The 20,880-nt window shown below is 48.5% G+C and overlaps 1 protein-coding gene across 1 annotated transcript; it reads left to right on the top strand.

Annotated features, from left to right (window-relative positions):
* Positions 1-133: 133 nt before the first annotated feature.
* COTL1 (coactosin like F-actin binding protein 1) lies at positions 134-20,141 on the top strand. Its single transcript, XM_058813496.1, has 4 exons — positions 134-356; positions 737-819; positions 10,862-11,019; positions 18,818-20,141. Exons 1-4 carry the CDS (start codon positions 280-282, stop codon positions 18,926-18,928), a joined length of 429 nt encoding a protein of 142 aa, XP_058669479.1. The 5' UTR covers positions 134-279; the 3' UTR covers positions 18,929-20,141.
* Positions 20,142-20,880: the final 739 nt, after the last annotated feature.

Below are 20,880 nucleotides of genomic sequence, written 5' to 3'. Positions count from 1 at the left end.
CCGCGGTGCCCCCGGCGGGCCGGGAGGGGCCGGGCCAGGCCGCGCTGAGCCATTGGCGGCGGCGGCGGCGGGGGCGGGACGGGCGCGCTGCGCGGGGCCACGCTCGGCTCGGCTCGGCGCGGCTCGGCTCGGCGCGGCTCGGCTCGGCTCGGCGCGGCTCGGCTCGGCTCGGCTCGGCTCGGCGCGGCTCGGCTCGCTGAGCGCGGTGCGGCAGCAGCGGCGGCCGCGGCCCCCCCAGCTCCGCGCCGCTCCGCGCTGCCCCCCCTCCCCTTCGCCCCCATGGCCACCAAAATCGACAAGGAGGCGTGCAGGGAGGCGTACAACCTCGTCAGGGACGATGCCACCGAGGTGAACTGGTAGGTGCCCCCCGGCATCCCCCCGGACGGGCAGTGGGGCGCTGGGGTTCGCTGTCCTCTCTCCCCGCTCCCCAAAGGGTGAATTCTACAGATCTCGCCCCTTTCTCCTCTTCCTCTCTTCCTAAAGGATGGGTTTTTCACCGCCTATTCTTCCCCATCTCCTCCTTTCCCTTCTTAAAGACTGCGACTGTTCGATGTATTCTTCGCCTTCCCCATCTCCTCCTTTCCTTTTCTAAAGACTCTGACTGTTCGATGTATTCTTCGCCTTCCCTTCCCCCATTCCAAAGGGTGACTTTAAACGTGTTGTTCCCCTTTCCTTCCCCCCATCCGGAAAGGTGACTTTTAACTGTATTTTCCCCTTGTCTTCTCCCTCCCCGAAGGGTGACGTTTAAGTACAATGGCTCTACGATCGTCCCTGGAGACCAAGGGGTAGACTATGAAACCTTCAAAAGGAAGTGCACAGGTAAGCTCCGTCTCCGTGCCTTGGCCCCTTTCTGCCAAGGGGTGCCCGCTGAGAGGGGAAAGGACGGGAGGAAACTTGGGGGGACCGGGATTAGCGCTGCTGCTGCTTCCCTGCCCGCCCTGTCCTGCGGGATCGCCTTTCAGCCCCACACAGCGCAGCTCCCCCAAGTCCAGAGTCCAGCGGCTCCTTTGTCTCACCCTTAGACTTCACGTCCTTTGGGCTCTTCCTCCCCTCTTTGCACAATCTTTCGCTGCTCCCCGGTTATAAACCAGATAAAACGCCTGATAAGCAACGGCCGCCTTGTTAGCAATGCAATTTCAGGGCAAAACCCGACTCGGTTGTGGCTAGAAAGATGCGGTCGTGCAGATCGTTGGGAATGAAATACTTATAAAATCCTTCTGAAAATCTTTTTAAAGACACTGAAGTGACTGCAGTTGGAAGGCTCGCTGGGATTTTTTAGGGACACAAAACCTGACTGGAGGGTGGTCGTTGCAAAGCTGGGCTCAACAATCCAGCCCTGCAAACAATCGAACAATCGCAGATGTGGCGTTGCACAACCGCAACTGTTGCGGCTCCAGGTTCAAACGTGGCAGTGGATTGTGGAGCTGCCGGCTGTGGAACGTTCAGGGCAGGAACAAAGCCTGGAGAAAATGAAGATAAATTCAGGAGTGTTTAACTGCCTCTGACCGTGACTTTTGATGAGTTTCACAAAGGGGGGGGGTTTGATTTTTATCTCAGTTTTTATCAGTTTTCCTCCTATCTTGGCTGCTAGTTAACAATGTCACCAAGTGAGGTGAGATATGGAGTATTTTTTACTAATACTGGATTATAACAAAGACTTACTCAGCCAGTTCCTGTACAGTCAATCACCTGCATTTTCAGAATTCTGTGTCTGAGCTGTGGAGGAATTGTGCTGAGCAGTCTCTGCCCTCCCAAGGTGGGGCAGTTCATGGGGACACTGTGGGGCTGGCAGTCCCAGGGCTTGGCTGGGCTTTATTGAGTGGAAGGGGAGAACTCTTAGGAAAGTAACTGAGGGCAGGACAGCTCTGATCTGACAGGAGAAAAGTGTATTTTAGTCCTTGGAAAGGAGCCATGAGATGAAGATGGTTTAGGCTGCTCTGCTACGATGTTGGCAGTGGGGTCTCACTGAGATTAATGCAGCCACTTGCTTCCAGCTGTTCCTGAGAACCTGCAGGGAAATTCTCAGAACTAGGAAAGGTCCTGTTGTGGTTGGTGTCAGAAGAGCTGATCCTGCACTGCAGGAACTCCTTCCCACTCATCTCTTTTTAGTGGGCAACAGAAGGGAAGAGCAATTACCTGGAACCCAGGGAATCCCAGGGCTCAGCACTGTGCAAGTTTGTGGCAGTGGTTAATTGTTCCCTTGGGAGGTCAATGACTTCAGGATCTGAGTTCTCTGTCTCCTCTCCTGAACAACTTAACTGAGCATCTCTGCTGTCTCCAGACACCTGAGGCTTGCAGGGGAACCTTCCCCATTTATTTTCTCTCCTTGCCTTTATACAGTTCCTGTCTTTCTTTTTGTCTGAGCTGATTTTCAATGCTTTTTCTGGAAGAGAAAAGAACTTAAGAACTTCCTCTCCTCCATCCTGTGGCAAAGAGAATCCTTTCCTGGGGTGGCTGAGCAGGCAGAGGGGCTTTGGCAGAGCACAGGGAGGGGTTGGGTTGGGGAGGATGAGGATGACAAATGGTGGAGGCACACACTGCACTCTGGAGTGTGGCCACATCTGTGTTCTTAACAGGGCTTATAAACAGGGCTCAAACCAAGCTGACCCCAAGACAGAAAAAAAGGAAATTTTCTGTATTTTAGAAATAAGCTCAGTAAGGAAAGAGTTAAATATAGGGCACTTGTGGAGTATTGTTAGCCATTAATGGGGAGTTAAATTCCTTAGAGCTGCTCCATTGCTCCCTGTTCCACCTTTCCCTTTCCCTTGTGCACCTGCTGAGGGCTGTTCCCTGGCATGCCAGGACCAAGAAGTTGTCCTCAAAGGCACCTCTGGAGCACAGCTGTTGGAGGCTTTAAAAAAAAGGCAAATTCAGGTGCCTGGTCCATGGCTGAGAGCTGAAAAAGATCTTCCTCCACCCAAAAATTTCGGTGCTGCAGTTGGGGAAGGAAGAGATGCAAGTTTTGGAGCCTCCATCTGTGCAGCAAATGTTCACCTGGCCTGCTAGACACAGTCAGGGATCAAACCTTGGGCCAGCAGTGAAGTTGGAGACTTCCTTCCCATCTGGAAGAAAGTAGAGTTGGTTGGAATATTTCTACTGAAACAAAGTCAGTAAAAAAGAGTAGCAAGGGATGGGAAAAGCTGTTGAATGTTATTTATTCTTGTTGCTCCATCTCTTTCGTCCTGGTCTCTTCCATCTCCTTTTATGTTTCATTGGAGAGGAGAGGAGCTGCTATCAAACAGCTTCAAAAAATGCAATTAAAAATTTTAAAAACCTTGGTATCAGAACAAACTTCTTTGTTTTGAATTCCTGTTGTGTGAGAAACGCTGCTCTGAAAGCCACAAAGTACAGCAGCTGCCTCTGGTAGAAGCTGAGCATCACTTGGTGGTTAGAGGTGAGAGCAGGAGCTGGGATTGAAATCTCAGAGTGCAAAGAGTCCCCGTCAGAGCTCTCTGCTCCACTTTCTGCAGCAGCTGTTCTGAGCTGCAAACATCGTGTTCCTGCTCTCTTTAAGAGCCATTCTCATGAAAAGCACCTTGGTACCCCTTGCTCCCCTGCTGGGCGGGGTCGCTGAGTGCTGCCTCCTGTGGCTCTGGGACCTGGAGGGGCTTTTGTGCCACTTTGGAATCTCTTTGCCTGTGGTGCATGTCCTGCCTTGTACAGTGACAGACGTCAGGGAGCTGTTGGTAACAGCCCCTACTTTTGCTTTTTTCCCCCCTATCCATAACCCTTTCCATGCCCATCACTGCCTCTGCAAACCTGCTTGGGGAACCAGAGTGGCTGGGGACAAAGGGAAAGGAGAGAAACTGAAATTGCTTCTTTTAGAGGAAGTAGCAGCTGAGGGAGGCTGTGTCACAAACCAGCTCTGCACACCTCCAGCCCTGCTCTGGGGCTGCTGGGGGAGCACACGTGCCACAGGTGCTGAGCTGGGGCAGGGAGGCCCATGCCCTGAGCCAGGAGCTGCTGCTGGCCCTGCTGTGGGTTCTGTCCTCTGCTGTGCTCTCAGATACACCTCCCACATCAGACCTGCGTCCTACAGATCCTGGCCCAGGGGTCTTTTCTTCCTTCCATCTTCACTAAGCTTCGTGCAGGAACAGCAAGGTTGTACAAACAGCATCATTAAATTATCACATTTCCCCATCCCCATTTGGGGACAGCAGTTGCCACTCCTAGAGGAAGGACACATGGAAAGAAGAGCTCCTTCAGCGCCCTCTTGTTCAGGGTCCTGGGGTGATACTGCAAATACAGCCTGACCCTGAACTTCTGTGTGTCAGTCACTGTTGTGGTGTCCCTGTCAAGGTCTGTTTGTCTCAGACAACTCCAACACTGCCTGGGAGGCAGCAGACCCTGCTTAGAGCCAGACATCCATCTTCCCTGCCCCCCAAAGGCAGCCCCAGTGTGTGACACCTCTCCTCCAGCCTATCCCACAGCAAAGCCACAGAGGCTGGTTTAGGTCATGGAGGTTGGTTTGGGCCAAGGAGGTTGGTTTGGGCCAAGGATGCTGGTTTAGGTCATGGAGGTTGGTTTGGGCCAAGGATGCTGGTTTAGGCCATGGAGGTTGGTTTGGACCAAGGAAGTTGGTTTAGGCCAAGGAGGTTGGTTTAGGCCATGGAGGTTGGTTTGGACCAAGGAGGTTGGTTTGGGCCAAGGAGGTTGGTTTAAGCCAAGGAGGTTGGTTCAGGCCACTGGCACATCCTTGGGTGATTTGGAGGTGGCTCCTGGGGGCTCTTCCTCCTGCAGCCCTGCCTAATGGCCAATGTCCTGCCTAAGGGCCAGTGTCCTGTCTAATTTCCAGTGTCCTGCCTGTGCTGGCCCTGGTCTGACCCACAGAGTCAGGACACAGAGCTGAGGACATTCACTGTGTCAGGGCCACTGAACACCTGCTGTGGACACCCCTGTGTCTGCTGGCTGAGACTGTTTGGGTTTAACATCACAGATTACCTCTGCATTAAACAAGGACTTGATTCAAGGCTTCTGATCCATTTTACTCCCCAGTTCCATCTCTTGCTCTGCAGATGGCCTGGCTCCAGAGGAAGCATTAATTTGGTGGTTAGTGCCATCAGGACAGTTTGAAAAAAAAAAAAAACAAAGCAAAAACAGCTGAGCTGGTGCATTTGAGGCCAGAAATACATAAGAGTTGAAGGTTATTGTATGGAAGGATGTGACAGCTCTTAGGATTTTTTTGGGACGTTTTTAATTTCAAAGTCTTATAACTGGGCTGGTGATGCTATTGCTGAGAAGAACAGAATGAGTTACAACTGAAATGACATCCTGTGAACTTTTGTGTGTGTCTGTTGTACCTGACTGCCCTGGACATTGCCTCAGTGTCTCTATTATGAAGCAGCAGAGCATCACATTGGCTCTGTCTGTGGTTCAATTTAATTTTTTTAGCGTGTATTCTGCCATTAAAAAAATGGAGTGGTCAGAAGGCTGGATTTCCCCCCACCTCCCCCCATGCCATATGTGAACAGCTGTTTTCAATGCATCTCTGACAAAAGAAATAATGAGCCTTTTATTTGGAAAGCCTCAGTGCAGATAAATAATTGCAATGACAGCATGAAATGGGATAGTTATTCATGTGTCTGAAAAGATCAGCCCAAAACCACACTGGGCATTCAGCAGCAGGAAGAACAGAAAATCTTTAGAAGAACAGAAAATAAATACCCTATAAAATCATTTGGGGTTGACATAAAATATTAGAAAACAGAAATAAAATTGGCTCCTAATAAAAATACAAGTTTTTTGGGGTTTAGATCAATTGTCCCAGAAAGCCTGGGCTGCACATTAAAAAGGAAGGAGCTGTGAGTTGAGAGATCACCAAGGTAACGTTGGCACCTGAGGTTGTAGAAAAGATTGTAAAAACACACGAGGACATATAATGAGATAGGTGCTTATCTGCATTTGGCTGCATCTTAAGTTGCTAAAATGGGCCTTGTAAATCAATCTCCTACTGCTTTTGTTTTTCCTCCTCAGTGTTCATCTCTCCTGCTTTCCCTTACTGGCTATTTCAAGGAAGACCTGGGGCCATGGGTGGCTTATGGAGTTTGTCACCCTGCCCCTGTGCCCTCCCTGCCGGTGTGGACGTGCTCTTGGCAGGGTCACAGAGATCTCCTGGCTGCCAGCTGCAGCCCAGGCTTAGCCTGGCCCTGCTGTGGACAGGGGGTGGATTCAGGGAATAGTCTCACTGATTTTTGTGGGAGTAACTCATGGGGTCAGGGCCTGCAGTGATGGTAACTCTTGTTTTTTTTTGGTAATTCTTGGTAACTCTTTGGTTTTGTGGTGGAAACTGATGGTAACTTTGGTTTTGTGATGGTAACTGATGGTAACTCTTGGTTTTTTTGGTAACTCTTGGTAACTGGTTTGGTGATGGTAACTGATGGTAACTTGGTTTGTGATGGTAACTGATGGTAGCTCTTGGTTTTGTGGTAACTCTTGGTAACTCTTTGGTTTTGTGATGGTAACTGATGGTAACTCTGGTTTTGTGGTGGTAACTGATGGTAGCTCTGGGTTTTGTGGTGTTTAATTAAATATCATGGCTGTGGGTCTGCCTTTGCCATCCCATGGCGGGCACAGGAGCAGGGAAAGAAGAGCTTTGTACCTTTTGCCTGCCCTGTGTTTTGGGGCCTGCCTGGCCCTTCTGGCCAGCCAACAGCACCATTCCTTCCTTCAGGGAAGAGCTGGGTCCCCCTTCTGCTCCCACTCTGCCCTCAGCACCCACCCAGGTCAGGAGAGGAGCTGTGACTGTCACTGGGGTAGCAGCACCCCCGGGAGCAGAGCAGCCACTGTGGGGTCACTGTCCCTGCACTTGTGTCCCTGCACTCACATGGGCCACCCCAAGTCACCTGGAGAAGGTTTGGTGCCCAGCAAAGTCCTGTGGTGGGGTCAGACACGTCTGACATGGTTTAATGAACACTCTGGGGTGTAGCAAGGCAGCCCTGCACGAGAGCTGGGGGCTCAGTGCAGGGTTTAAGAGGAAAAAACAGTGTAGGAAGAGGGAAGGAACGTTTCTGTCTGCACTTGCAGCACGTGACCACAGGGCTGACTGAAGAGGTGGAAAATTGACAAATTAATCTAATATTAATCCAATTGAAGCAAACAAATTAAATCTTCATGGAACCTGTCATGTGCTGTGGTAATTCATGTTGGACAGAAGACAAAAGCAGGTCAGTCCATCACCTGCCTGGCTGCCTGTGACCTTGGTTCAGCAGGCAGGCGAAGCTGGGAGCAGGGGTTTTATCATGGAGCAGGGTTTTTATTGTGGCAGATCTCTGGCCTGGCCACTCAGAACCCTCAGAACCCTGATGGTTTGGCAGTGAATTTCTTTCCTGCAGCTATTATCTTTTACTGATGACTCACTGCATTTTAATCTAAGGGTGAATTTTTCAGCACAGCTGAACCAAAGCACTTGAGTGGATGTAGAAAAAGGAAAGGATACCATGAAGGAAATCTTTGTAGTTTGGCATCAAGGTTTGTTGACAGCCAAGGGCAGCTTAAGCAGAATATTTGGAAAAGCCTGTCTTAGTGATAAATAAAGAGTTTGGAGAGAAATACCAAGTGATGCTGGTTAAGGCATTCATTGTGCTGCTCATTGTTTGTCCAGCCATGGTGAAGGGAGCCGTGGTATTAATTGAATAAACATTGTTAATTTCTGCTGTTTGGATCCTGTGTGATCTCAAATAAAGCTGCTATTTCCGTTCTCCCCAGACCAGTTATTCACTTCTCTCTGCCCTGAAATTCACATCTCAGTGGCTGGGAAGGGGTGGCACAGCTCTGGGCAGGATTTCCTCCTTCAGGGGCAATCTGTGCTGTCTCTCTCTGATTTGTTCTGCTCCCCTCACTCCCAGCAAATTCCTAAAACCACCGTGAGTGCTTTTGTGTGAGCAGGGGCTGCTGGATGTTAATGCCTTGAGATTTCTCAGGGAATTGGCACTGATGGCATTGATGACTTCCTGGGGAGCTGATGTGGCAGGGCAGAACTGATGAACTGTGAAAGAGGAAATCTGAGACTAGGGAAGAACTTGCGTTTTGATCCCCTTATCACTCTGAACACGCTTCAGACTAATTGTGAAACTCAGCCACTTCTGCTCGGGGATTTTGACCTGCACTTGGAGAGGCTTATACCCAGGCTGAGCCAGTGCTAAAAACCTCTCCATCCGTCCCTGATGCCCTTTTAGGAACTGAGACATGTTAATTGCTCAGGGCTCCAATTCACATTCCCTCTGGCTTTGTGTGCAGCAGCTAAGGCATCACGTTTGTGCTAAATATCCTGTTTGTGCTGAAGAGCCTGCTCTGCCTCCAGTGGGGTTTAAACTCCATGGGGAGACAGGAGGAGACAGGACCCAGCTGGGTGTGACCCCTTCAAGCCCCCACACGTGAGGCAGCCCCAGGAAAATCTGCCCAAAAGTGACTCAGAGCCCCAGTCCAACCTCAGGTGCTCATTAAACTTACAGGACATGGTGAAGTAAAGGGTTGTTCATGCTCAGGTGATCTCATGGATGAAAGCTGGAATTGCTGCATTTGGCTCTCTTCAGCCAGGATGGGCAAGCACTGAGAGTTCTGCTGAGAAGCAAATCCTGCTGCTGCCAGTGAGCTGTGGGATAATGTCAAAGGGAAGTTATTCTGACTGACAAATTCACAGAATCCCAGAATGGTTTGTGCTGGATGGAGCCTTAAAGATCATGTCATAAGCAGGGACACCTTTCATTGTCCCAGATTGCTCCAAGCCCCTTCCAGTCATGGGGCATCCCTGGAGCTTCCTCTCTGTGCTGCTATGAAAAAGCACTGGTTTTTCACATTCATTATCTTTTTTCCACTATCTTTATCACAAAGGGGCACATTGCAGTGTTCAGCCTCTGTGACAGGGATGAAAACCCAAGGTGGGGACAGAGGGCTGTGGGGAAGGGTGTGACACCATTGTAGTGCAGGAGCTCCCAGCACTCTGGGACTGCCAGGACCGTTCCCAGAGGAGGCACAGGACAGCTCTGGGCAGTGTGGCCTCCTTTGCTGTCAGAGCAGGGGAAGCAAGGCTGGCTCCTGGAGCTGTTAATTGTAACATTAGGGGATTTACTGTCTCTCTTCACCTTGGGTATTTCCTGGCTGTCGCTTCATTTATGGCTCTAATCAATCTTGGGAAGAGGATTTGCTGTCAGAACCAGCAGCCCCCACGTGCATTTCCTACACTCACCAGCAGCAGGGCAGCTGAGAGAGAAGTTTTGTTTGCCTGCATTGTTGATACACGACTCTTTCTCTCCTTCCAAAGATCCATCTGGATTTTTCCTCTGAATAAGATCTTTCTTTTTGTTTCTATTTTGAAATCTTCAGAGGAGTTTGTTTTGAACATTGTACTGGCTCACACACCCCCCTACATCCATTTTCCAGTTTGCCCAGTATTACTCAGTCAGTGACAAAAAAATAAAAAAGAACAAAGAGAATAAAACAGGGAGAGCAGAGGTGGATTTTTTTCAGACTTAAAAAAGTCTTTGCTTTTATCAAGGAGAATTTGTATTTGTCCACGCTTTGGCAAATCAAAGTGCTAAAGAAGCTCTGAGATCTGTTAGCTTGCAGAGAATATCCAAATTCTTTCTAGCATTGATTTCTAGCAGCTTATTTTCAGGGGATGAGCAACTTAGAGCTGCTTCTCCCCTGTCTCCAGAGCTCCTGGGGCTGTCCTGGCTGCTCACAGAGTCTGCTGGGGATGTTGGCAGTCATTCCTACACCTGGAGCCTGCATTTTCACCTGGCAATTAGTCAGCCCAGCAAATCCCTCTAAGGCACATTGAACTGGCCACAACAAGTGTGCCAGGATTACCAGGAGTCTTCTCTAACAGCAGGTTTGTTCTTCTGCTTTGAGTCACCTCCTTTAAAGGCCTTAAGTGACCTCTGAGAGATGAAGATTGAAATATTGATTATTAGGAATATCCCACAATGGCACAAGTGTCCATCTGCTCTGCTTTCTGCCCTCCTGGTGGAAGGTTCCAGCATCCCTTGGACCTGGGGATGCAGGGGGATGGTGCTTGCTCCTGATCAGGAAGCTTCCAACTGCTCCATGAGTCACAGGAGATGGAGGAAGGAGCTCTCTGAGATAAGAGTCTGCAAGGTTGTCACACATATGGCCAGGCTAAATCAGGCCGGTGTGATGTAGCACGAGCCAGCTGTGAAACAGGGATCAGCACAGCTCTAAAGTCCAGGGCTTTTCCCTCCAGGGATTTGGAAGGAATAGAAAAACACACCTGGGCAAGTCATTGCAGATTTTTCTTTTCCTCCTTCCTCTCCCCTCCTTCTTGTAAACTCACACTACAAGTGAGCCAGAAATGGATGGCAGGAGGGAGAAAGCTCACACTTGCACAATGGCCAGTTTCTGGTAATGTTATAAAGTGTGACCCTAAGCCTGCTATTCTGTAAGAAAGAGACATGAGGATATGGTAATGGTTTCTAGCAATGTTATAAAGTGTGACCCTAATCCTGCTGTTCTGTAAGAAAGAGACACCAGGATATCACTGTCTTCCCTTCTTCAACAGACCTGCAGATGAATAATTTGGCTCAATGTGTAACTGTGCTCTTGACCTGCCTGCTGACTATATTTTAGCCATTTCCACTGTGGTGTGGGGTGTCCAGCACAGCCATTTTCCTCCCAGTAACTCAGAGAACCCAGAAGGGGCAGAGCCCACACAGGCAAAGCACACCTTGCAAGCACAGGGCATGTGAGCAGAGCCCCGTCCTGCCCCCTGATTCCCAAATGCTGGCACTGAACACAGGATCAGTGCCTTGCCTTGGTTTTTGGGAACAGTAGGCTCACCCTGGAGAAGGGAAGGCAGGGATGTTGCTGATTTTAATCCTTTGGTCCCTTTTTTGCCTCATTGCAGACGATGTGCGATTGTTCGGCTTTGTCCGATTCACCACCGGCGATGCCATGAGCAAGAGAGTCAAGTTTGCCCTCATCACCTGGATTGGAGAGGATGTCAGTGGCCTGCAGAGAGCCAAAACTGGGACTGACAAGACTCTGGTCAAGGAAGTAGTACAGGTAAGCTCTTCCTTTTGCTCCTAACCAGCAGCTCCCGTCGCTGTTCTCTGTACCAACAGCAGCAGGAGGCAGAGAGAGGGAAGGGTTGGCTCATCCTCCAACTTAGGAGTTAATCCTTTAAAAAGAAGACAGTTTCCTATTGCCTGTCTTCCTCCTAGGAAGGCTTAACATCTGCCCTTTGAGCACTCAGGCATAAAGAAGCATCTTTTGAGCTTAAGGCTGCCTCAGCTATTTCATGAGGAGGGAATTTCTGCACTCCCCTCCTTGGCACCGCTGAGATGTCTCCCATCCCCTTCCTTGCTATGGAAATAACTCACTATTGAGTGATCATCAGCAGTATTCAGTTCAGCAGGTAAAATTAAACAGGAAAACCCACACCCTTGTTTAAACTTCTCCAGAGGCCTTTTGCCTTTGCACGGTGGATTTGTGGAGCTAATCACCCAAAGTCTGAAGTCCCCGTGGCACCAATTAACTAACAGCTCTTAATGGCTAACTAGATGTGAACAGGCTTTGTTTGGCCTTGGGCGTAGCAGGGGAAAGAGAAATGTGCTCAGTCCAAGTGAGAACAAACAACAGCCAGGAGAGAAGTGACTCTGGGAGGCACAGCTGAGACCTGGCTGTGATGGAGAGGATGCTGATGTTAGGAATGTTTCTTCTGGAGGAGTATTTAGAGCAAAATCAGCTCTTCCATTGAAACACAGAACCAGCTCACCAGAGCATGAGAAATGGTTTTGTTTATGCTCTTGGATAACAGGCTGATGATTAAATTAATCTCCCTCAATAACTGAGCTCTTGCCAGTGTAAAGAAACCTCCCAACAGGACACTGGAAGGGTGAGAATGAAGCCCTCTCGACTCTTTGGTAGTTCATATGATACAGAAGATTGCATTTAGATAAGAAGAATGAAGATGATACATTCCTGTCCTTCCAGAGGATAAACTCTGGTGCTGAATGTTTCAGAATGACGACTCAGAGGGGCCTGTTCTCCAAAGAAACTTCCAGAATGACACCTGAGAGACAGGAAAGCAAGTTTCTGCTCATAGGAAGCAGCTGAAACTGCGTAATTGTAGCTGAAGATGAAATTATAGAGTACTAATGAATGACTCTCATATGAGTCACTAAGCCCAAAATTTTCTTTAAAATCTGTTTAGACAATGTATTCCTGTTGAGTTGAACAGCATTCCTGAGCACTGTGCTCAGTTCTGTCCCTAGGTCTGTTACATATAATTTGCAATTTCACTTGTTTCATCTTTGATTAGTAGTCTGTACAAGTTAATAATCTGGTGGAGCATTAACCACTCTTGGCTGTTACTTAAAAGCTTTCATATTCCAATTAGTCTGTACTAAAACACAAAAACAATACAACTGGTGCTTGATACACTTTTACTGAGCAGCCTTGTCTATAAATGCTTGCAAAGCATTTCTGAATGTCACAGCAATGGTGAACTCCTGTCCAGGAAAAATTATCTTGACAAGTATTTTGAATAGTTCTTGATATGCAACTGAATCCCTCTGAGTGCAGTGAGATAAAGCAGAACCACTTTCTTCTTTGTATGCCTGTGACCTTGCAGGTAATCTGTCAGAATAAACAAGGACAAGAAAGTCCAGCTGAAATGTAATGGAGGGAGGGAGTTTATCCCAGAGCTATTTCACTCTTAGCAGTTCCCTTGACCTTCAGGTACATTCTCAGTGTTCTGTTTTTTATGGAGATTATTTGAGATGTGAGTTGTACATAGAAAAATACACTTGTTTTTTTCTTTAATGATAAACTCCAAATCTGAGGCAGTGTTGGTTCATCATTTAGAATAAGCAGTGCCCTAAGGTGGGAGGTTTTTGGTCTGCAAACCCTGAGCAGGTGCAGTTGGGCCCAGAGGTGCAGCCACCCTGTGGAAGGGTGGCACAAGGAGGATTTTGTACAGCTTTGATCTGCACAAGGGACAGTTTGGGGTTCCAGAAGAGCAGCTCTTCACTCTGAGAAGCCCTCAGCAAACCCTGAAGGGCTCTCACAATCTTGTACTACTTGCCAAAGCACCTGTGGGTCTTTATTTAACAGCCAAATGTGAGGGGATTCCTGTTTTATGTCCTGTGCTGTATTGATGAGCTGGGCTGAGCTCTGCTCAGGGCTCAGCAAACACCAATAAATGTTGCTGTTCTTGTGAGACCAAGGGAGAGCCAGTCAGCTCAGGCACGTCCTGCCAGCCCTGGGATAAAGAGGATCCCACCAGGGATGGTTATTGCGCTCCCAGAAGCACCTGCCATCAGGAAAACACAGGCACATGAACTGGTGAGGAGGGGATTATGGCTGTGAACTATTACAGAGCAGAGGGAGGAATTGGGCTGCCCTGGCAAATTTTGTGTTCCTCCCTTAGAAGGAGGAGCAGGTGCTGTGAAATCCACGGGGAGGTGGCTCTGGAGTGCTGATAGTGAGTGCAGGAGGTTGCCAGAAAACCTCTCAGGAAGAAAGAACAATTGATTTTTAGCTGTAATAACTGTAAAATGACAGGGATGGATCTCATTTGCTACAAATAGCTGTAGTTCTTCTGATCTGTGCTAGATGGGAGCCAGATCTTCTGGCCCTACTTGGACCCATGCTCATTAGCTCTTTACTGTTGCTGGAAAATGGGTTTTGAGTTTATTGTATTTCTTTTGGATTGTAGACAAATCCATTCAAGGAACTATCAGGAGCTATTTTTTTCCCCCACAGCCATTTATTTTTCCATCCTTTCCTCCTTAACTCAGCAGGAAATGTTGGCTCCAGCCTGCAGCCTGGTTCAGCTGGGAGCAGATGAGAAGTAAGGCCAGGATGGGGAACAAGTATTTATCTGTAAAAATGGGTCTAGCTAAGTCCTGCTGTGTGAGACTGCTGTGAAATGGAGACAGGAGATGCACAATCCCACCTCCTACCCATGGGCTCCTCTCCATGCCAAGGCCAGGTCTAATGGGGGAAGAATGGCACAGAATTTCCCATTGCAGGCAGCTGCTTAAGATATTTGGGAGATAATTTCTGGGATAGAGTCTAAACCTGCCCCTAGAACAATCTAAGCAACTGGGAACTTCATGGAGCAGTGATTTCTGCTTTGGCAGCAGCCATGTGTCACCTAGTGCCCAGGGTGAGCTGGCAGATGTGTTCAGAGAGCCACCCACAGCCCTGATGTCCCCTGCCAGCTGCACTTTGGTCACCAGACCCACAGCAAGGACCAGCCCAGGCACCGGGAGTGGCCCCTGGTGCTGCAGTGGGGTGGTTCTGATGCAAACACCAAAGAAATGGAGCCAGGACTTGGTTTCCCTCTGAGTGCTCCTTCCTCTCTGTGAACTCTGTCCCTTCATGACTGCATTTCCTACCAGATTTTAACTCTTCCTTAGGCAGCACTGGGGTCTTTTTCCTGACAGGGCTGAATTCATGTCCTGCAGGACTCTCCCAGCAAAAGAACTGCCCAATCTTTGCCAGTTTGTCAGATTTTCCATGGATTTTGACTCTGTTTTCATCAGCACTCCTTCCCCCACAAAATCATGTGCTCTGTTATTTCCCTAATTCATATTCAGGGTAAAACAGCTCTGTTTCTGTGAGCAAATATTCAAGGCATTTTATTCATCATTATTTTTGGTGAGGAATTCATCTGGCTTTCATGATGTCAACAGCTCTACTGGGTTCCTGTTTTGCAGCTCATACCCAGTTCTTTTTTTTTGCTCACCTTTCCCTTCTCCTCTGGATTTCTCACTGCACTGATGATGTGTCCCATGAGGGAGCCCCACTGATGGGGTCCCTGTCCCTGATTTTGGGATCCCACAGAATTTCCTGAATGTGCTTTGGTTTTCTCATACGAGTACAGAGTCCTGAGCAGAAGATGAAATAGCTGAATTAAAGTAGAAAGTTTAACAGCTTTGTTAGAGGCAGGAAATCAAACTCACAGGGAAAAGCTATGTACAGTTACTCATGAGGGTGAGTGAGATCCTGCTGGGAAGGCAAAATAAATTCTCCTTTTGGGCTGTTTTTTCCTGTTCTGGTTTACTGTAATGACCATACCCAATGGATATGGATTTACAAGAACTCCAAGTCTAGAGAAGAGGATCAGAATCAGCAGCTTCTCATCTCCCTGTGTCTGACACACAGACTTGTGACTCTTGCAGTGGGATGGAGCACAGCAGGGAGAATTTGCAGAGCAGCTGAAATGCAGCTCCCATTGCTGAGACAAGTGTTTGCCAGAGGTTTGGACTGGCTTCTCTCACAGTCTGGAACTGCTCCATGTAAAATTGGCAGGCAGTGGATTTGAAGAGAGGGTTTTTGCTGAGCTTGGAGTCTGACAGCTGAGTGCAGGAGCAGGTTTGCTGTAGGGCTGGGACTCAGACCCTGCTGGAAAAGAAACCTGGGAGATGTCACCTCCTCTGCTCTGCATCTGCACTGAGGCTGAGGTGACCAGTGCATGGGAGTGGTGACATTAAGCAGAGTAGAACTGAGGGTTCTGAACATCAGCAGAAGCTGCTGGAAGCCCCAGTAAAAATAAAATAAATAAAAAATGGCAAGAAGCTGCTCAGCTACCTGGCACCATCTGTGGCTGCTGGGAAGTGTCTGTGGACTATACAAGGATTTTACTCCTGGCTTCAAGCTCCCCAAGCTGGGATTTGTAAGGGCCTCTGCAGACCTGGTTTGGTACAATATCTGCATCACATGGATTTTCCCTTGAGCAATTTAGGGAAATTTTATGGCCCATATGCTAAACATTCAGGGCTTGGAAGAGAGGAAGAAAATCTACTCCACCCTTTTTTCCCCCTTTAAGTTGGCTGGAAGAGAAGGATTGAGCTTTCTGCACAAATTTCATGTTTCCCATGGAGGGTGCAGGCTCCTTCTCTGCTCCTGCATGGTTGGAGCCCTCTCAGTCTGTGCCTGGTGTGGGATTTCAAAATTGTGACCTCAGGCACAAAGAGGAGCTGGAGCCAGAGAGGAGCACTGGAGAACCAGGAGTGAACCTCAGTATTTCTGTGTGCTGGTCACTGATTTGAGAGGCAAAGCAAAGAGCCTGTGGTCACTGCTGTGTTGTGAGAGTGATAAAGATAAATGGCATCATTGTTTTTGTTATCTGGAGGCTGCTGCTGACTGGGGTGAAGACAAAGGCTAGAATTCACTGGCAGGGCTTGCTGTGGTTGTGGAAAGCCTGGGGTTGGGGGGAGGAGAAGGGAAAAGGAAGTGGAGGATGTAAGATGAAGACACATGTCAGCAAATCAAGGGCCCAAGCATCAGAGTTATGCACTGTGCCTTAGGATTTGCAGCCTGGACAAAAGCTCAGAGAGCTCAGACAGTAAATTCAGAGTGATGAGGGAGGCTGTGGCTGGAGAGGGTCAAGCAGGATGTTAAAATCACAAATTCCAGGCACCAAACTCACCAAAAGCATCTTCCCTCCTTGGGGCCAGGCTTGAGGAGACACCATGGTGGGTCAGAGCTGGTGTGAGGAACCAAGGAGCACCCTGAGAGAATGGAATAAAGCAGAGTTATTAATAGCAGTGACCCAGATTGCACTCTGAGGGTACAAATCTGGCACAAGAGGTGGCCCAGTCAGCTAAGAGGATATTTAAGAGTGGCTGAGAGCAGAACCCATCTGGCCACTGCTAGGGGGATACTGTTCATTCATTGCAGGGTGTTTTGGTGAAATGGTGGCTGATGCCCACAGATCATCACCCAGGAGTCATCTGGATAAGTGTCTGCTTGAGAAGGCATTGAGTAATTATATTTACTGTGTGGCGCATGTGATGAATTCTCCTCTGTTTGGGCATGAGTGCACTTGTAGTTTCAATTTCAGAATCAGCTGGATTCTGCAGAGTGGGCATTGAAGAAAACCCTCCCCACTCTTACAAAATACACTTTTCATTATAAAATACACTTTTGCATTGAAGAAAACCCTCCCCACACTTATAAAATACACTTTTCATGGAATCCCTCTCAGAAATGGTTTTATGGACCTGCCTCACTTCTCACTAAAGCAGGGCAAAGACTCACCCTGAAATCATATAGTGTTGGATAATCTGCTCCCAAGGTGAGGAAAATGTGTTAAACCTGGTGCCATAGAAAAGGAATTGAAAAGACTCAGCTCAAAACTCACATAGGAGCATCAAACAGCTGAAAATGCTGGGGTGGGTCTTAGCAAGGGCTGAGCTTTGCAGAGATGTCACCCTGGAGACCTGGAAGTAGGACACTCGTGAGCATGACTAAATCTGATGGTTTGGGGTAAATCTTTATTTCTGTCTTATAAAAAAAAAAAAAAAAGAAAAAAGAAAAGAAAAGAAAAGGATTTGGTTTTTGTTTTTCTCTACAAAGCAATGTCTTTCCCATTTTCCCTGCACTCTGCCAAGCCGTGGGTGAGTGCCTGTGCTGTCCCCATGGCCAGGAAAGGCGGGCACTGCAGGCAGGGCTGTTATTGCTGAGCACTCTGGAGCTGCCCCTCGGGCTCAGCAGAGCAGCCGAGGCTCCCGAGCAGCTCCGAGGATTTCCTGAGTGTGAAACAGGATCAGCCCCAGCCCAGAGGGGGGAGGAGGGAGCTGCTTTCCTCTCCTTTCCATCTCTCCCACCGCATGAAAGGGGTGCTGAGGCTCTTTCAAGCTGCATCCTCCTCCATCCCCTCCTTTATCTGACTCTGATCCCAAACTCAGACCCTTGGGATGCTGCCAATAAAGAGCTCTCCCATGGCTTAGAGGCTGAAACCAATTAGGAGCCCCCCTGTGCCAGTGCCAGGGAGACCCACACAAGATTCCTGCTGCCCTCCCAAAGCATTCCCTCCTTCTCCATCACCTTTTGGGGAACTCACTGCCCAGGGATTGGGGCATTGCAGATTCCCTGAGATGTCTCAGCAAAGCTGTTGGGATATTTATTCATGTTTTTGGTGGAGTGCAGTGGATGCTTGTGTTTGTCATGTGGGGGAAGGGAGGCTCAAGCAGTGATCTCAGTTGTGGTTAGGAAGGGGAGGAAAATGCTAAAGCAAGCAGCAGACAGGCTGTTTGCTGAATGGCTGTGCACACACATGGATGCCATGCCAGCCCTGCTGGGAGGCAGGAAGGACAGGCCCCAACAAGGGAAAAAATCCCTGAGCTGCCACTGCTCTGACAGGAGCCCTAAAGGCACCCTGGGTCCCATTCTGCTCCCAGCAAGGTTTTCTGTGTCCCAGCCTCTCATCCCAGCACTGCCTGGGGCTTGCCCAGCTCCAGGAGCTGCAGAGCTCTCCAGAGGGAGGAAAGTGCCCTGCACGCACAAGTGCATCCATCCAGGAGCTCACTGGGGACACAAAGCACAGGGCAGAGCCTGTGCACAGCCTGTCTGGGGCAATGTCTGCCTTGTGTTTGCTCCTGGGAGCATCCCTGTGCTGCTCAGTCCTTCTCAGGTGTGACACTGGGGTGTACTCTGGTGTTGTGCTGTTCTTTTTTTAGGAGAAGAGGCCCTAAAAAGGGCACAGAGAGGATTAGTGACTTGGCCAAGATTATGCTGAGGGTCACTGGTGGTCAGGGGGTCAGTAATTTTGAGGGTTTCAGTTCTCATACTGCTTAGGGAACTTGACCTAACCTGGCCTGTGCATCCCTGCACCCCTGCACTGGGCCTGCAGCCAGTGGCTGTGGAATACATAACATTTTTCCAGGTTAAATGTTGGGTTTTGCCTTCACCAGCCCTCTGTCTCATCCACAGCTTGCTATTTATCATCCCAGCCACAGGAGATCAGGGGATGCAGCTCAGACACCCAGGGAAGCTGGATAACCCACCTTCAATCAGCTAATTTAAAATACCCCCCTTTGTTAACAGGCTTTTTCTTTATCTCTTACAGAACTTTGCCAAAGAATTTGTGATCAGTGACCACAAAGAGCTGGATGAGGATTACATCAAGAACGAGCTGAAGAAAGCAGGGGGGGCTAATTATGATGCACAGACTGAGTAAAGGCAGGAACCTCCTGGCACCATCACCTGCATCTCCAAGGGAGGGCAAAGGCACAACAAACTAACACACCTGAGAGATGAGGCAACTGAACTCCCCAGCTTTCTGTGGCTGCACCTAAGAACTCCCTTTTTTGCATTCAGAGGACTTTTATTTTCCATTCTCTGTCATGAAACATTCCTCTCTGGGGCTCTGTTTTTCTTTTTTCCCCCTTTTTTTACTCATAACTCTGTTTCACACCTGTGGAATTTAGGTTTGGCTCTGCTTTGGCCCTACTCAGCCCTGTGTTTGTAGAGGCTTGCCACTGTGTCCTTCTTCATGTCTGTGTGTTTTACTTGGGCTCAACCTGGTCTCTGAGGGAAGAAAGTTTTGAGGGAGTTCTGAACATCAATTATTTTAGTTTTTGAAAAATTTGTTCTGACTGATGTTCTTGGGAATAACATTATTTGCTGTTCCAGGCTCAGATCAGCTTGAGATGACTTCCCTCAAACTCTGATTAAATCATCTAAGCAGAAATGTCCAGCTGAGATGTTATCTAACAGCTTCAACAACAAAGCCAACAAACAAAACCATTTCTTTGACTCCTGATAAATGGGAATAAATTTGCCTTAAACATTGCTTGACAGTTGCTATGCTCTGTGCTGCATCTCTGTCCCTCCCTCTTAAAAATAAGATCCACCACAATCCTAAAGTGGGTTTTGTTGCTTTCTGGAGGTGTCACAGCACAGTAAACTGAGGGGCTTAGAAATGTCTGGATCTTGGTCACTATTTTGTGTATGTTGGTCTCTGGGTTTGTATCTGACTTTGCTAATGCTGGGGCTCAGGAGGTGAAACTGAAATGCATAGATGTCCTTTTTCAATGATGTCTGAAAAAAACAGCAGCTGCTGAATCCTTCCCTACCCGTCCCCCCTGGTTATTCTGCAGTTAAACACAACATCTTCAGTTCCTTGGGGCCTTTGGCAGGGAACATCCTCCAGCTGGGCCCAAGGGATGGGGCAGGGCAGCTCCATCCCAGCTGGGGTTAAATATCCAACAGCACAGAGAGAACCTGGGCTCACTTTGGTACCAAGCTGTTTGTTTGGGGGGCTCCTTTGTATGGCTTTTGTTTTTCCATCCAGGGTAACTGTGCCCAGAATGACCTGCTGGGAGAGGCTGTGGGGCTTGGGAGTCAGAGCTGTAAATCCATGACAGAATAAATGTTTTTCAAGAACAGTTCTCAGAGACTCTGTTGTTCTTTTTACCATCCCTGCAACAAACCCATATTTAGGAGGTTTCTTAATCCTTGGTGGGAAGCTTTGAGCTGCTGCAATCTTGGGGCTATTAGGAGAATTAAACACTGGCTTAGATGTAAAATGATCCCAGCCCTTGTCTGCTCCTCTCTGCTCGAGAGGCAGAGGTGACCACAGTGCACCTGACACACTTTTTTGTTCAGCAGCTCTGCTTCTCCATTTCCAGTGCTAAAACACCAAGTGGGAATTGTAATTAGGTCAAAGAGAATTTCACAGCCACGGAAAATAAATGTAGAGAGGTCAGGAATAGATTTGGGAACAAGAACAACACTTTCAGACAAGTTTTGCAGCTTCCTGCACAGGGTCACATGGGGCATTACAGTTCTGGACAGGACTTCCTAAACCTTGCCCTGAAAGAAGGAAATGGGTGTTTTTTACAGGACTGACAGCAGGGACAGGCATCACTAATGGGAAGAGGCTTTGCAGAGAGCTTGTGATGCTCTGAGGCTTTGCCTTGCTGGTTCAGTGACCACGATAAACTCGAATTTGACACCCTGTGGCACAAATCTCTGCCTGGTTGTGAAGCCTGGCAGCACCATCACAAGAAGTTCATCAGCACCAGCTGTGGTGGGGGCTCAAGAAAGAGCTCAGCAGAGGCAAATTAGCTTTCTCAGCCTTCCAAGGAATCTCAGCAAGACAAATTGAGCACTTGTGTTGCCTTTGGC

The sequence above is a fragment of the Ammospiza caudacuta genome, chromosome 13 (assembly GCF_027887145.1).
Source record: "Ammospiza caudacuta isolate bAmmCau1 chromosome 13, bAmmCau1.pri, whole genome shotgun sequence".
In the NCBI taxonomy this organism is placed as follows: Eukaryota; Metazoa; Chordata; class Aves; order Passeriformes; family Passerellidae; genus Ammospiza; species Ammospiza caudacuta.
The sequence above is the reverse complement of the archived record's forward strand: the minus strand, read 5'-3'. Positions and strand labels throughout refer to the sequence as shown.

Bases quoted from the DNA above. Each gene is read 5' to 3' on its own strand.
- COTL1 (XM_058813496.1), top strand. From the start codon at position 280: ATGGCCACCAAAATCGACAAGGAGGCGTGCAGGGAGGCGTACAACCTC. The intron at 820-10,861 runs GTAAGCTCCGTC...GCCTCATTGCAG, and splicing joins CTTCAAAAGGAAGTGCACAG to ACGATGTGCGATTGTTCGGC. The intron at 11,020-18,817 runs GTAAGCTCTTCC...TATCTCTTACAG, and splicing joins TGGTCAAGGAAGTAGTACAG to AACTTTGCCAAAGAATTTGT.